Source organism: Leptosomus discolor, chromosome 6 (assembly GCF_034619465.1).
Source record: "Leptosomus discolor isolate bLepDis1 chromosome 6, bLepDis1.hap2, whole genome shotgun sequence".
NCBI classification, from domain to species: Eukaryota; Metazoa; Chordata; class Aves; order Leptosomiformes; family Leptosomidae; genus Leptosomus; species Leptosomus discolor.
The window spans coordinates 36824329-36839439 of record NC_141396.1 but is presented as its reverse complement, the minus strand read 5'-3'; the positions used below and the strand labels follow the sequence as shown (position 1 = coordinate 36839439).

General features: G+C 44.6%; 1 protein-coding gene across 1 annotated transcript; it reads right to left on the bottom strand.

Moving 5' to 3' along the window:
* Positions 1-546: 546 nt before the first annotated feature.
* On the bottom strand, positions 547-14718 carry LOC104341882 (nucleolar RNA helicase 2). The gene is made up of 15 exons (XM_086467422.1): positions 14335-14718; positions 13828-14118; positions 12280-12355; positions 11096-11274; positions 9797-9914; positions 8940-9125; positions 7420-7565; positions 7021-7170; positions 5572-5733; positions 4875-4994; positions 4321-4394; positions 3048-3207; positions 2098-2232; positions 1312-1356; positions 547-830 (listed from the first exon to the last, which is right to left on the bottom strand). The coding sequence occupies exons 1-15, from the start codon at positions 14716-14718 to the stop codon at positions 636-638; spliced, it is 2421 nt and encodes an 806-aa protein (XP_086323548.1). The 3' UTR covers positions 547-635.
* Positions 14719-15111: the final 393 nt, after the last annotated feature.

Below are 15111 nucleotides of genomic sequence, written 5' to 3'. Positions count from 1 at the left end.
CGCGCGCCAACGCCTGACGCGCCGTCGGCCAATCACCGCCGCGCTGCGGGGACGGCCCCGCCCCCTCCTCCCGCCCCGCCATGGCGACCGCAGCGGCGCCCCCTTCCGCCGCCTCGTCGGGGAACGGCCCCGGCTCCTCGGGTGTCCCCACGCTCCCTTCTCCTACTGCTTTCACATTCTCAGTGGTCTTCCCCACAGCCTCTGTGACGGGGCTGCAGGCAAATGGACCAAGCACCGAGATCAGCAGCCGGCAACAGGCCGGCGGGAGCACCCCAACGGCCACCAGAGCCCCCCGAGGAACGATGCAACTTTTTCTGAAAAAAAAAAAATTTTTAGATTTTAGACCCAGATTTTTTAATGCAAGGGCTGCTGAACAGGCAAGGTGCGGTTACTGTCCATGTTTTGAAGACCGTTGCTCCCCCACAGCGCTGAGTTCCCAGCAACACACTCGCCTCCCCCGATACACGTACGGCTAGTTTGCTGGGCAAAAAGAAAAATCTTCTAAAAAACCTCAGTTATTTCAGCAAACATGATTTTTAGCCATCCTTAAAGACAGACTGCTTTATTGAGGAATAAAGACAAAGAGCAATGTCTAACAGGCTTTTATCAGCTTAGTCCCCTATCTGTACCAGAGATTAATCAAGTGACCTGTTAAAACCATGTCCCCGGTTTCCATTCTTAAACCAGTTGTTTCTCTTGAAGCTGCCATCGCCTTGCCTCCCGTTTCCAAATCTGGAGAACCCTTGTCCCACCTCCTGGAGGTACTCTTCCAGCTCAGGCAATTCCTTTGCCACTGACAGTTGCCAGCGCCTGGTGTCTCTCCACTGTTCCTGAAAGACCACCAACGCAATGAGGCTTTCTGTACCTGTGGGTGTGTCCATGGCACCCTGTATCATTAAAAGCAACCCTGAATGCAAAGGCACTTCCAGTCAAATCCCACCCATGCTGAAATAGGTCAGTAGATCCCTCTTAGGAGGCAACTCACAGTCCTGTGACAAAGGATAGACTATCACAAAGAGACAAGAGGGAGTACAGTCAACAGAAACCCAGTTAACTCTCAAATACACTGGAGAGGTCAACACCCAGAGCAGCCAAAGAACACAGGATTTTGTTTAATAAAATCAGGTAATATAGTAAGAACTGAAGTTAGAAGGAGGCATGACAGGGTATTTTCTAATGACTGTGCTATGCTCTAATGACTGTTGTCTATGCAACATTCTTATTAAAACAGAAACTTACCCTCCCAAACCACCCTCTATTCAATCCTATAATCACCAGGTTCCAAAGCCAATTCTGGCTACCAAAACATACCTGTATGTTACTCAGTTCGTCAACAGGGATATCGAAGCACACCCCCTACAACAGAAGAGGCGTTTGCTTTGCAAAGATATATCCAAGAACAGACACACAACTCCAGACAGGCAGCACCTGCAACCGCTCACACATACTAAGTGTAGAAACCAGAAATGGCAGAAAGCACTGTCTTTTGGGGCAAGCTTTTTATAAGCTGAAGAAAAAAAAGCTGTTTTAAAACACACAAGCTCAAAACAAAAGGCAGACTCAAACACTCTGTGCTGACAGCAGCATTGCCTGCCATCAGCCTAAGACAGGCGTCATCTGGCACCACAGCTCTCTGAGAACGTGCTTGCACAGGAGACAAGTGTCAGACACGTCAGGAGCCAGGCTGACAGCGGGGTGAATGTGTACTGCCCAGGTCAGGCAGGCAGCCACTGCCCTACTCTACAGCTCTTTTCAATGCCGTGGTACACAGAATTAGCCCAAGTTTACAATGAAAGAATAAAAAGGTCACAACAACCACTCCTGCTATGTACAGATTTCTGATGTGTTTTTTTTCGGAGAGAATTCCTGCATACGTGTCTTTTAAAACCTTCAATGATTTTTTTTTTTTTAAATAGTAAACAGCAGTTTTAGGGGACATCGTGATAGGTTACCATTTTCTAAGAAATGAGACTGAGTAGGGATAGAGTGAGATATCAACATTTCTATACTGCTATTTCAGAACTCCTGCCTCAATCACTGCAAAAACTGGCTATATGTGTACATCCCCCACCTCTCCCCAAGGTTGGCCCATCTTACCGTCTTCCCCTTGAGGAAACGCATTGCGGATACTTTGGCATCCACCTCCTCACCAAGCTGTTCTTTTAGTCCTCGCCAGGCATAGCTCATGGTACGCATTTCTATTGAACACTTTAACACCATGGTCACAAAGCCCTTCAGGAAACAGAGAAAAACATTTACAAGACTAAACTTGGCTGGACAGCCTGTAACTCAATAACTAACAAACTATGCAACAAGCTGTTATGGTAACGTAGCATTTAATTCTAAGAAACCATCTTCCCAAAAGTGAAGCAGCTAAAAGCCTCCTAAGAAGTTGAGGGCACCCATCTAACCTAGGATCGCCCACCGATACGAAGGCCAACAGCATTTCTGTATTTTAGCCAGAAGCAGAGACACTTACTCAATACATACAGAAAATTGCCACTAGAAAACAGGTAAAAAAATCCCAAACTGACACAAGAAACACAAGCCCAGTCACAGGCTATTCTGAAAACTGCATTGCCACACAACAAACTGGGCCAAGTTCTCCTCAAATGCATCAGACAAAGGAAGGGCTGTACCTTTCTTCTCGCAAGATCTCTTTGAAATCAGGGAGTCACAAGCTAGACTTACTTGAAATATTACAGAAACGTAAAAGCTTTTACAAAAGCACAAACCAATCTATTAGCCTGTGAAATGTCTAGTTAAATTCTCGTAGAGCTTCAAAGTCTTCTGTCACTTAGATCTCTGTATAAATTCTTTTGACTCTCATTATAAGAAGATTTATTAAGTGATTTTGAGTTTCTCTGGTTTTCTGCAGAGCATCAGTAAGACCTGATTTCAGTTAAGGAACAAGCAACAAATCAGGAGCTGGGGATAATAGCTATTCTGAAACCCTACTGAAAGAGCCAAAGAAAATGCCACACTTGGACTGGACACAAGCAATTCATTTATCCATTCTTGTTAAATACAGCTATAATGGTATTTACCGCAGTTGAGTTGAGTAAGGAGCGCTGCTGAATGTAAGATGCCCCAGAAATATGAGCTAGAGCTGCAGCCAGGGCAGCAACTGCCCCTTTTTCATCTATGAGCTCTCGAGCAGATTTTCTGAAGTAGTCTACTGCGGAAGGAGGAATAGCCTCCAACAACCTACATGGTGACAACAAAAGTTGAAGAGATCAGCAAAGGCCAGTGCAAAGTGCAGTCATGTTTAAGACACAGACGTCAGACAGCTTTCAAGATTAACAAATTATCCCCCTGGCTATCATGCTCATGCTTCACTACCACCCACTGGAACTCAACACTGCGAGGACGCTGAATCCCACCTTCTCTGTTTATTAAGCCAAGCCTCTTGAAAGATGTGTTTAAAACTGAGGACACGCAACGTGGCTTGTTTGAGAGCATTGATAAACACACGAAGGGAAGGCTCAAAAACATCAGCACCCTTAGGGCCACAACCAAGGATCCACAAGAAAGTGTTGCCAGCAAACCCAAGAACCCCTTGCTTTTACTTCACAAGGAAAAGAAGCAAACCACTACAATGCCACTACTGGGCTGGGGCATGGCACTTCTTGCTCTCAGTGCAAGCTGATTAAATCAGGTATTTCTAGGAGAGGCAGTGAAAACATGCTGGGAAACTGAGAACTAATATTACTTCTCTAATGCTATTTTCGGTACACCAGCACTTCCCGTCATTTATTCAGTATGCGGTGAACCAAATAAAACGCTCATGATCTTCTTTATTGGTCAAATCCTCACTAATTATAATAGTATCTGTCAATGCAACTTCCACCAATGGGGCAGCAAATGTAAACAGCTGTGTGGAATAAAAAACACAACTCTTGAAAATAAAATGATACAGGGTAGGGCTACAACACCCTCACTACCGTAGAGTAACTCCTCATTACACTAAGTATTGCTCTTTCCACGGTGCTACTGCATCATCTGAGTGGACAAAATCAGTTTACTGCATGACAGTAATTCCCTGTTCTGCTATTAATTTCTGATGATAGAAGAAAAAGTTCATTTTTGCAAGAACTTAGAGAACATTATGTTCTATGAAAAGGTCTATGGTTCAAGCACACGGATGTTTATTGCTACCATCTGATAAAGCCAAGTCAGTGTCTACATGCAAAGCAGCCGACTTTTATGACAGGAAAGACGTGGTCACATACAGGTCTGATTCCTTAGAAGATCTGCATTAGCAGTATTGTTGTTGTTAACATCTCTAGACATCTTTTAAGAATAGGCAAATAAACTTACTTTTTGGCATCATTACTTGAAGCTTTAATTACATCTGTAGCAGAAGGAACACCTACACGCTTAAATGTAATCCCCTGAAAGAAAACAAGTTACAATTAAAGGTATTTTCAGCACCCTACGACTCAACCCTACCTAAGTCACATTACTGAGACCTCTAGTTACCATTTAGAACATCACCACAGTCTTTCAGTTATTTCTAAAGCTAAAATAAACCTTTTAAGTTCCCGCCTTTGTTAATCTGGAGCTGCTTTACACCAATTCACACAAAGACTGCAATACAAGGCATGCTATCCTTCAAGCATTCCTGTCACAATCTGCCTGCTGACATCCAGAGAGTACTGCCAACATGGGAAAACCCATGAGACATTAGAACATGACGTGATACAAAATCATTCCCAAACACCAAATATCAACATTTTAGGCCTACTGGACTATGGGACACAAGTCTCACGCTGGACTCATTAAGAAGCCCATGGTTACAAAGTCTTAAGAGTGGCAGAGTCTTTTTAGGAGCTGAATAATTTCATTAAGCAGAGATCTGAGGTACAACTCACCGCTTTGTGCTCAACTTGTTTCAGAAGATCCTCTTCTCTTCTCTGAAACAAACAAATGCAGATCCCAGCCCGGCCTGCTCGACCCGTACGTCCAGAACGATGGATGTAGGAATCAACATCCTTCAGACATTCAGATTAACATGAGAAAAACTTATGTAACTTAAACAGTTGACATTTATACATTGTAAGACAGAAAACACAAGCTAAATTCTATTTCAGAAGCCTAGAGACTGACACATTATGTCTCTAAACCCAAACCTGTAACTACACACAAACCACTTGGTTTGCATATGCTACTCTGCCCAGGGTATCCTGCCTCAGGTTTAAAACACACACTACTGATGCAAGGGGTTTTTTTTAAATAAAAAGCTTCACCGTAGTTGCAAAAGAAGAAAACTGCAGCGGGAGTATTTCAGAATTGTTACGACACTCAACAATGGTCAGAAGGGATTCAGAAATGCTGAAACAATGTCAAAAGCTACCTTATGATTTTCCAGAGTAACTGAAAACCATTGCTTTTACTTTAATCAAAGCTTAAAATATAAAAAGTTTAACTGGAAATTCTAGGCCTGCGTTTACAAAAAATCCACTTCATTTGTGAATCAGAACATTAATTCTAGTGAAACAGAGGAATAACGCACTGTTCTACCAGAAAAAAAAAAAAAAATCATAATTTTAGTTTCCCCTAATAACTTACTTTTGGTGGTGAACACTGGATAACGAGGTCAACCTCAGGAATATCCAGTCCACGGGCAGCTACATTTGTTGCAATCAGAACTTCAAACACGCCACTTCTAAAGCCTTTTAATGTAACTTCTCTCTGTTGCTGCGGAATGTCACCATGCAATGACTGCGCATCCTGCCAGTGAAACAAACCATTGACATGTCATTTAACAGGGGAGTCTAGGCTGCAGTATCTGAAGACATTTAATTACAAAATCCAAAACATTGTGCAGAGCAACAGAAAATAATTGCACAGCTGATAGCAAAGGAATATAAAGCATCCTACTTTGTGGTTTGATCCTTCTCTGGGACAACAATACTCATAAGCAGTAGTTTTACCATATCATTGTTATTTTTGGCATACCAACAGCAGACTGTACAAGCTGCAGTCTGCCATGCCAAAAGGGCCCGCTTGAGCTTTCACTTCCACTGGAACAAATGGAAGCAACTTTACTTAAGCAATGCTTGTCACAAGCTGGCAGGAGGCTTTGCTCCCTTCCCTGGGAAGCCATCCCAAAACACACGGAAGCTGAAGTGAGGTTTTCAGGGCATTCCCAAACCTTACAGGTGATCTGAACAACCTCCACATGTAATGGGACAAGAGACAGACCAAGCATTTGACAAAAGCGGAGAGTCACAAGCTCAGAATTCAAACGAGCAACATGCTAAAGCAGAACTTACTATCATGAGACAAAAACATGTCACATACCGACACAGGAACAAACTCATTGGATTTACTGTGAAAGCAGCAGGGCCAACAGACAAAAATTGTTGCCGCAAGATTTTAATGTGAATGGTGTATGACATTTATCAAGCACTGGGCAAACCACATATTCCCATCACTGCTCTTTCTCCATGAATTAGTATTCAGTATCAAACACTATTTTTTTCCTAAAAAAAATCCAGCACCTTTCCCTGCTCTCAAAAAAAGGGTAATAATTCAAGCAAGCATAGAAAACCTGCTCAATATATCACCCAAGTTCTGAATAAACTATTAAAGGACCTTCCAAGGGCAACAAGACACTCCATTCTACCATATTAGTTGGATTTTCCTGACTACCGACTGTTCAAAGCCTAAGTGCCACTAAGAGATGGGAACCCAAAAAGCACCTAACGTTAGACAGAGTATGTGCACTATACTAGCTCCTGTTTATTACCATTATTACTATCTCCTGGTTACTCAGCATAAGCTGTGTATTTTCCATTGATCCGGTCCTACATGATTTTAAAGCCAAAGGAATAAACTCATAATCACAGCCTAGAAGGTATTTTAATCACAAAGCTACTTTTATAAACAGCTTTCATAAGTCTTAAAACCACTCACAGAAACAACTTCATCCACACAGTTGCAATATCACATTTATTTCAAGGCATTCAACCCATGAATATTCATAACTGCTGTTCTCCATTCAGACCCCAGTACCTGTTTGAGTGAAGCATTCATAGCCAGTTCATTTGCTTCCTTTTTGGTCTCACAAAAGACAATGGTCCGCCCACGGCTGCCACTGTAGACTTGAATGATATCTCCAAGAACTCCTGCTCTCTGAGATGAGCGACACTGTATAGCCAAGTGCTGTTTAGGAAAGAAACGTAATAAGCATCTATGTTACATCTAAGCCATGCACAGGACAGACAAATGCAGAATTATTTTTTTTAAACTTGCAAACCACTGCCCCCATAGGAAAGCTCTGCTTAAAAAAATCTCAGTGTCAGTCACGTGAAAAGTCATTCCCCACCCCCATTTGTAAAGTCAATGCAAAACCCATTTCATCCAGGCCACATGCTCTCAGGACCTGCACTGCTCTGCAGCAGAATTACTCACTTCCACAGTTGTGGCAGTCCTTTGAGTCTTCTTTCCAATCAGGTCAATCTGTTCATATTCATCTTTCATGTATTTTTTTGCTACATCATATACCCATCGTGGACAAGTTGCAGAAAACAGCAGTGTCTGGGGGTTGTTCTCAGAACCTGGAAGGAAAGACCACTGATTTCAGTCACCACAACAGACTCTGAAACTTGAGAACTGATAAAAAAAACAACAGAGTTGTTTTCAAATTTTTATGTGCATTAAGTCAGCTGCAAGAACACTTAAAAGCAATGAAAACATTTTTTAATACCCTTTAGACACCAAAGGCAAAATTGCAATAATTTTAACTGGACCAAATCGAATCCTCCATCCTGCCTGATAAGAAATGCAAGACACATTTCTAGATCATCTGCCCAAAATGGTTTAGACCATGCCTGATGTCCTCCCACATACCTGGAAGAACTCTTGTCTCAATTCCTACTTGCCTGGTATTCCAGCACTAACTAGCTGCGAACAGCATGGCTATGTGCAAAGGAAAAGGCTGGCTAAAAAGGATGCTCTGCAGACCACAGGGAAGAATTATATAACAAGACATATTACCCCAGACAAGAACAGTTTAACAAACCATGTCTTGAAAAAGTTTAAGCTACCTTCAGTATCAGACAAAGGAACACACATTGCAAAAAAACACTTATTATTCCCTACAATTTATTTTCCAGTTATGAAGAAAACTTTTAAGATTGAATCATTACAACAACTCTTCCAAAACCTATACAGATTTCCTTTTTTAGAAAATTATCTGTACTTTTTGGCTGTCAGGACAAAGACCAACTCTGCACAAATGGGGAGAATGTAACAGTCAAGTGAATATAACAGCGACTGTACGGGGCCAAAGCTAAGATCCAAGAAGTTCATGTACTCTCTCCAACAGTATTCAAGAGTAAACAAAGATGTGAAGAAACTCTGCCAGCAACCAGCTTTTTGTGTCTTACACAGCCAGAACTGTTAACTTTCCTCTTAGTAATCCCTGATATTTCTACTTCCAGTAATTCATCAAGTCAACTGTCAAAACTTTTGCCATTAGTACAAAGTGGCAACGAATTTCATACTTAAAATAACCACCTCCTGTTCTGTACCTGCTACCTGGTGGCTTTGCTGAATGCCCACTACATCAAAAAAGAGCAAACACTCCCTGGTTGTCAACTTTGTGCGATGACAAGTGTACAGACACACCATAACCCTAACTCTATGATTCAGTCACCTCTCTCAGCATGAAAAACAGGGCTTTGGGAGTTGGGTTGGGTTTGTCGTTGCTTTTTTTTCCTTTTTTCCCCTCCCTCCAGAGATGCTATTGTGGCCCTTCAGCCATCCGTCACCTTGCTTTGAACCATTTCTAATTCTACCTTGCCCTTTTCTCTGAGGTCCAATACTAGCATCACACAAAGGATTCAAGTTTGGGGTGCATCAGCAGTTTTCAAAGCAGCATAATTGGTTTCTGCATCATCCCCTACTCCTCTTCTGATGTCACAATTTACCTTTTTTATAAGCAAATCCTAAGATTTCTTCCACTTGTTCAGCAAAGCCCATGTCTAACATGTGATCAACTTCATCCAAAACAACATGCTTCACACTGGAAAGTTCCAGCTTGCTATTCTGAATGTGGTCTTTAATCCGTCCTGGAGTTCCCACTAGAATATCAATGCCGCTTTTAAGGAGATCAACTGGAAGAAAAGACAGAAAAACAAGGACAGTGTCAGAATGCTAAAAGACAACAAGGTAAAAATTTACCAGCACACAGCAACACTTCTGATTTTAGAACCAAAAAGCTCCTGCCCTTCACTTTAATCTCTGAACAAGGCACTACATCCAGCCCAGGCAACAAACAAGTAAGCTTAATGGAGGTCCAAGTTGCTCTGTCAGGAATACCAGCTAAAGCACAAGCCAAGTTACAGGAAGAGATGCCAATTTCCAAGCAGCAATCAGCTGGCATTAGAAACCTTTATAGAGCTTTACTACAGAAAAATGCTTTTGTTTTTCACTAAAGTCTTTTTCACAGCTACCTCTGGAGACAGCCACACGCACATACACAGTTCTCTCTTTTCCTTGGACAGCCACCTAATCCCAGCATATGTCCATACAAAAACTAGACAAACGCACAATAAAGAAGAAACCAAAAGGATCGGTCACTTTGCAGACCTACAGCCATTCTTTTAAACACAGATTTATTGGAACTAAAATAATACAACCCAGGCTGTATGCTTCCTTTGAAAGCAATGTCATGGTTCCTGACTGAAATGAAACTCTGAGGGAGCAAAAAAGCCAGTTTTATCCACGGAATGTATCTGGAGAAAGTCAACTCCAATCCAGTAGTAATTCCTTAGCATTTACTTACGCTGTGCTTTATATGGAGTTCCTCCATAGAAACACGCCACTGACAGTTTCCTGGTGAGAGTCTTGAAGTCTTTGGCTACCTGAGTGGCCAGTTCCCTGGTTGGAACAAGAACCAGCACCTGGAAGGAGTGAAAGGGGAGCGGGGGTGAGAAAGTCAAAAAACGCAGCCACACTTGGGAGAAGGTGCTAGGAGAAGAGGGTTTACTTCACATCAAACAGCTTGTACTCCCATTCTCAGTCTACAGTGGTTACAGAGGAGCCCACAGCTCCTCACCATCCCAGTAATATTTCCTACCACCTCAAGCCTGCACAACACAGCCTCATAGCCAGCAAGAGGAAACAAAGCAAAGCATTACAAGGTAACTGAGATGCAGAACAGCGATATGTTCTTTCCTAATGCCAGACAAAATAGACACTTCAGTAACATCACCAAGGACAACAAAGGCACAGTTCAGCATCAAAGGACAGGAACAGCCACTAAACAATCTGGAGTACTGAGATCTTAAGATACGTATCATGATGCATTCTAGCCATATATCCTCCTTCTCCACCAGCCTGCCTTCCTTTGGTACCCATCCTTCCCCCTGCTCCATTTTCTTTAAGAACGAAATGATAAAACAAAGAGCTGAACTCTTCTCTAGAAATCCTTCAGACAGTAAGATTTTAAAACTTACATCGCCTTTAAAGTTAATAAAATAGAAGGATGAAGTAGACCACAAATCTGCAGACTATAACAGTTTTTCAGTCTAATGATAAATATATACACTTTATTTGTGTGGGAATGTGCTATCTGATCACAGGTAGTTCGTTACCAATTCCATGTCATGTTTAAGTAGAAATGTAAACACCACTTGCATCCATTAAGTTGAATCTCCAGACATGAGGGAGCCGGAGGGTGGGGGGGAGCCTTCAATTATTAGCATGGAATTTATAGCGAGAAACAACGTGAGTGAACGTAGACAAGTCCAGCTGTCTCAATCACTACCTCAGAAGAGGCAAGGGGTTGAACCTCAAAGCCACAGGCTAACTTCCTGAGGACAGCAGTCTGGAACTCTACCAGCTACTGCTGCAGTGCCCTGACCATTCTTCCAAATGCAGTCACAAGGAACACTAAACACGAAACATGTTACGACTGTGGTGCTGCAAAATCTCTGTCACACTAGCTCCTGATCTGAGGAAAGTGTTCAGTATTACGTAAACCAATAAAGGACAAGTCCCAAACAAAAGTCCCCAAAGCAATTACAAAATTGAAAACTGCCATATTCTAAGGTTTTGGTGTTAAGCCTTAAGTGTAAGTTACTTTTGGTGCACGGCCTCTTCTCTCATCTTGCGAGACACTCTGAAGTTTTTCAGTCAGTGGAAGAGCAAAAGAGAAGGTTTTCCCAGTTCCCGTTCGAGCTTGAGCAATTAGGTCTTTGCCATCATATATGGGCTGAAAAGTCTTCGCTTGCACAGGGAACAGGTATTTTACACCTCGAGCTGTAAGATAATCCAAAGAGGTTTCATTAAAAGGTGAACAAACAATTAGAAGCCCTCATACGTAGCCAGCCCAAACATGTAGGGCACATCAGGTCAAACCCTGTACACAGCAGGGGATGGAACCTAGGAGAAAACCTTATCTTTGTTTTCACTCTTACTCTAGATCAAAAGGTATCTCCCCACCACCACCACACAGCTGAGTATCCACAATGAAATATAACCTTCTTTGTGATGTTTGGCATAAGACAACATGAAAGGAAGAAGAAGAAAAAAACCCCACCAACACATTTTTTCTGATACAGCCCAAGATTTTGTGGTAGCTTGGTTCTGAAAGTGGGGAGGAAGCGAGGGTGTTTGTTTCAAAACATTATAAAACTTCAGAGGGATTTTGCACAGTGGAAGTGAAACAATCCATCCAAGAGAAACTTCCAAGCAAGGAAAATGTAAAGGAACAAGAAGAATTTTGTCCGAGGAACAAGAATCGCACAGCTTTCCAGCACAGAGGACAAGAACTCTACAGCAATCACTTCCTCAACAAAACTAATCAAGAAGAGATATGAAAATGCCCAAAAGTATGAGAATAATCATAGATAATCTGTTCACAGAAGCCAAACAGTCTGCATATACAAACCACCATTACTCTTATTTAAGAAGTGATATTATAGACAGCAGATACAGGAATTAAATTAAAGATACATGGTAAATATAACGACAACGATGAGAAGAGAAACCCTGTCTCTAGAATGCATATCTAGGAATAACCACGCCATGGAAGAATAAACCCACCTTAAGGCATCCGAAATTGAACAAAACTGAAACTTTGTTCCTACTAACAACAGTAGATTCTTTGAATCTACAGTGACCGCTCATGTGCATGTTCTTACCACACAATAAATGTAAGAAGATTTACAGCAAAATACCCTTGGCTTCTATCTCTTAATACAGGCAACAGACTGCAATTCTGGACAAATATTTACAGTGATTTCTTTTACCACATCAACTAACCTTTGAGAAGGTTGATGGTGTTTTGGGATAGAGGAAAATTGGAGAAGTCGCCTTCTTTTGCTTCTTCTGTCAGCTCCTGACAGGATAAAAAAAAAAAAGGTATTAGCCCGAAGAGATGAGCCAATAAAGCAAATAACACGCCCTACATAGGCACACAAGAAAAGCTGTGCATTTGCTTTACCACTGCCATTTTACCCACTACCTTTCTTTCTGTTTAGAGAAAAAGAAAACCCTTGTTAAGCAGGTACTTCACAAACAAAAACGTCATCACATTATAAAGCAGGAAACTTGAATCCAGCCACTCTGTATTAGAAGATAAGACACACTGACACAGGCTGCACCACCCAGTAACAGAATTCCTAGAAGTGAATCCTGTTTTTACATTAGTCTTAAGTTAAGGCTTCCTACCAAAGGTCTTCTTGCTCTTGTTACCTGCAACAACTTGTTCAAAATCACAACTATTGCTATCTCATCCCTAATTCAGATATACCTGCACCACCTTTTAAGAACCATGTCAAACACAAAGGAACAACTATCCCTTTCACGTGATTTTACTGCATTGTGCACATATACTTGGCAAATCAGGAAAGGGAAACTACTTGTTAAAAATCTTAACTGGGGTCCACTGAAATCATTAGAAAATTGTTTTTCACAGCAAAACATATTTGGTGTCAAAATTCACTGTGATGAAGGAATTTCCCTCTAAATCACACCTACTCAGTACACCATGCAAGCAGATTATTAACTGTGCACACCAGTAGACACTTACTTAAAACTCACAATGTAGATTCTCCTTCAAAGACCCAAGAGACCACGTTGTTACACTCAATGTACAAAAAGCATTCTCTTGATTCACATTCCCATCTTAAACACAAGAGAGAACACTACCCACAGAAGACCCTATCCAGGGGAAGGCAAGTTGTGGGGCTCTCTTGCACACATGTGCAAGGCAAAGGGTGGAATCTGAACAGAGAGAACTCCAGAAGTAGGAATTAACGAGGATAACTGTAACCTTCCCTTACAGAACACCTTTCCAAATACTTCAAAGGGCCTGCCAGCAGAGAAAACACCACCACAGCATAAAGCAGTGCATGTTTCTGGGACAGCGACTGCCTGTGCAGCAGAGAGAAACCCTTGCGCTGCAGAACACAAAACAAGTTGCCACACGAAGCTGAGCTAGAACAGGGGAACTGCTTCTCACTAGCTACCCAGCCTCCTCCACTGCAGGATAAGCTACTCCAAACAGCTCGGCATTTACCACAGGGAAAGCACAAGGACAGACAGCTACCACGTGTTGGTGCGCATGCTGCTGCGCTTCACTCACGTTTGCAGCTGGGGCAAAAACAGGCGTGATGCCAGACTCTCCCTGACACCCAGGACCGGGTGCTGGAAGTCTAAGGAGAACAACGGCAAACGCTGCCTACGCCAGCAGCCTAACGCTCCCGCAGCCCTCGCACCCCAAGTCTCCACACAGCACTCAGTATGGGTTATTAAGTCTGCTCATTACCAGAACTTTAATTAAGCAAGGCAAGGGCAGAGTATAACTACCTCTGGGTCGCTGCCCTGCTCTCCAGCAGCTGTGTCACCGGATACACTCTGCGTTGCTGGCGACGTCACGTCGTTGCTTACAGCAGAAAGTTTCACCGTGTGCTCGGAGACATCACCCTCTCCAGTCAGAGCATTACTCTTCTCCTTGACTTTTTTTGTCTTCTTGGGCAGGGGGGGCTCAAGGTCACCATCGCCCAGCCCGCTCTCCTCGGGCTGGGCCTGCTCGCCCTGGGCCTTACTACGCCGTTTCAGCTTCCCTCGCCGCTTCAGCTTCTTCTCCTGGGTCTCCCCCTACCGAAGGGAAGCAGGCATTACATAGCAGAACCACCTCCCTCACCCGTCCGCTTCAACAACGCACCGTTATTCGATTTTAAGGCCTGAACCCCCGTACTTGGGCCCCCACCCCCACCCTGGTCCCCAAAAGCCCGCGGCGCGGCCGGGCCCGGCCGTACAAAATGGCCGCCCCCGCGGCAGCACATGGCTCGCGCCTCCCGCGCCCGCTCCCACCTTGGCCTTCCTCCGGCGGCCGCGGCGGAGGGACTCGTCGCTCGCCGGCGCCTGCGGCTCGGCGGGGCTGGCGGCGGGGCCGGCGGCGGGCATGGCGGCCGGCTGCTCCCCGGGGAGGTGCGCGGTGGCGCTGCGGCTGCCCGTCTCGCAGCGGCGACCCCAGGACTCGCGCCCCGCCCCGGCGCGCAGGAAGTGAGGCGCGGTGCCGAGGGCGACTGGCGGGCGGACTGGGCCGCGGGGCAGCGCAGCCGCCGCCAGCAGCAGCAGCGGGCCCGCCCGGGCGCCGGCCAGCCAGCCCAGCCGCCGCCGATCGCTGACCGGGGCCGCCGCCGCCCGGCCCGCGGGGAAGCCAAGCCGCGCCGCGCGGCCCCACACGCCACCCATGCAGCCGCTGCGCTGCCGGCCCGGCCCGGGCCCGCCCCTTCCGCCGGCGCTGCCCGTCCGGTCCCTTCCTCCGGCTTCCCCCGTGCACCGGGCTCTGACCGCGCCGCCGCCTCCTCCCCTCGCAGGGCTCCCGCCGCCACGCTTCAAAATCCGGTAACCAGGTTGCTTTCCCACTCCTACGCACGTCTACCGGCAAAACAATACTTACCGAATGTACCAGTGCTTGGAAATGCTTCCTCCTTTGTCGTCGACATGGACAGTGGCATCGAGTGCACCCTCAGCAAGTTTGCCGACACCAAGCTGTGTGGTGCGGTCGACACGCTGGAGGAAAGGGAGGCCATCCAGAGGGACCTGGAGAAGTTCAACAAGGCCAAGCGCAGGGCCCTGCACCTG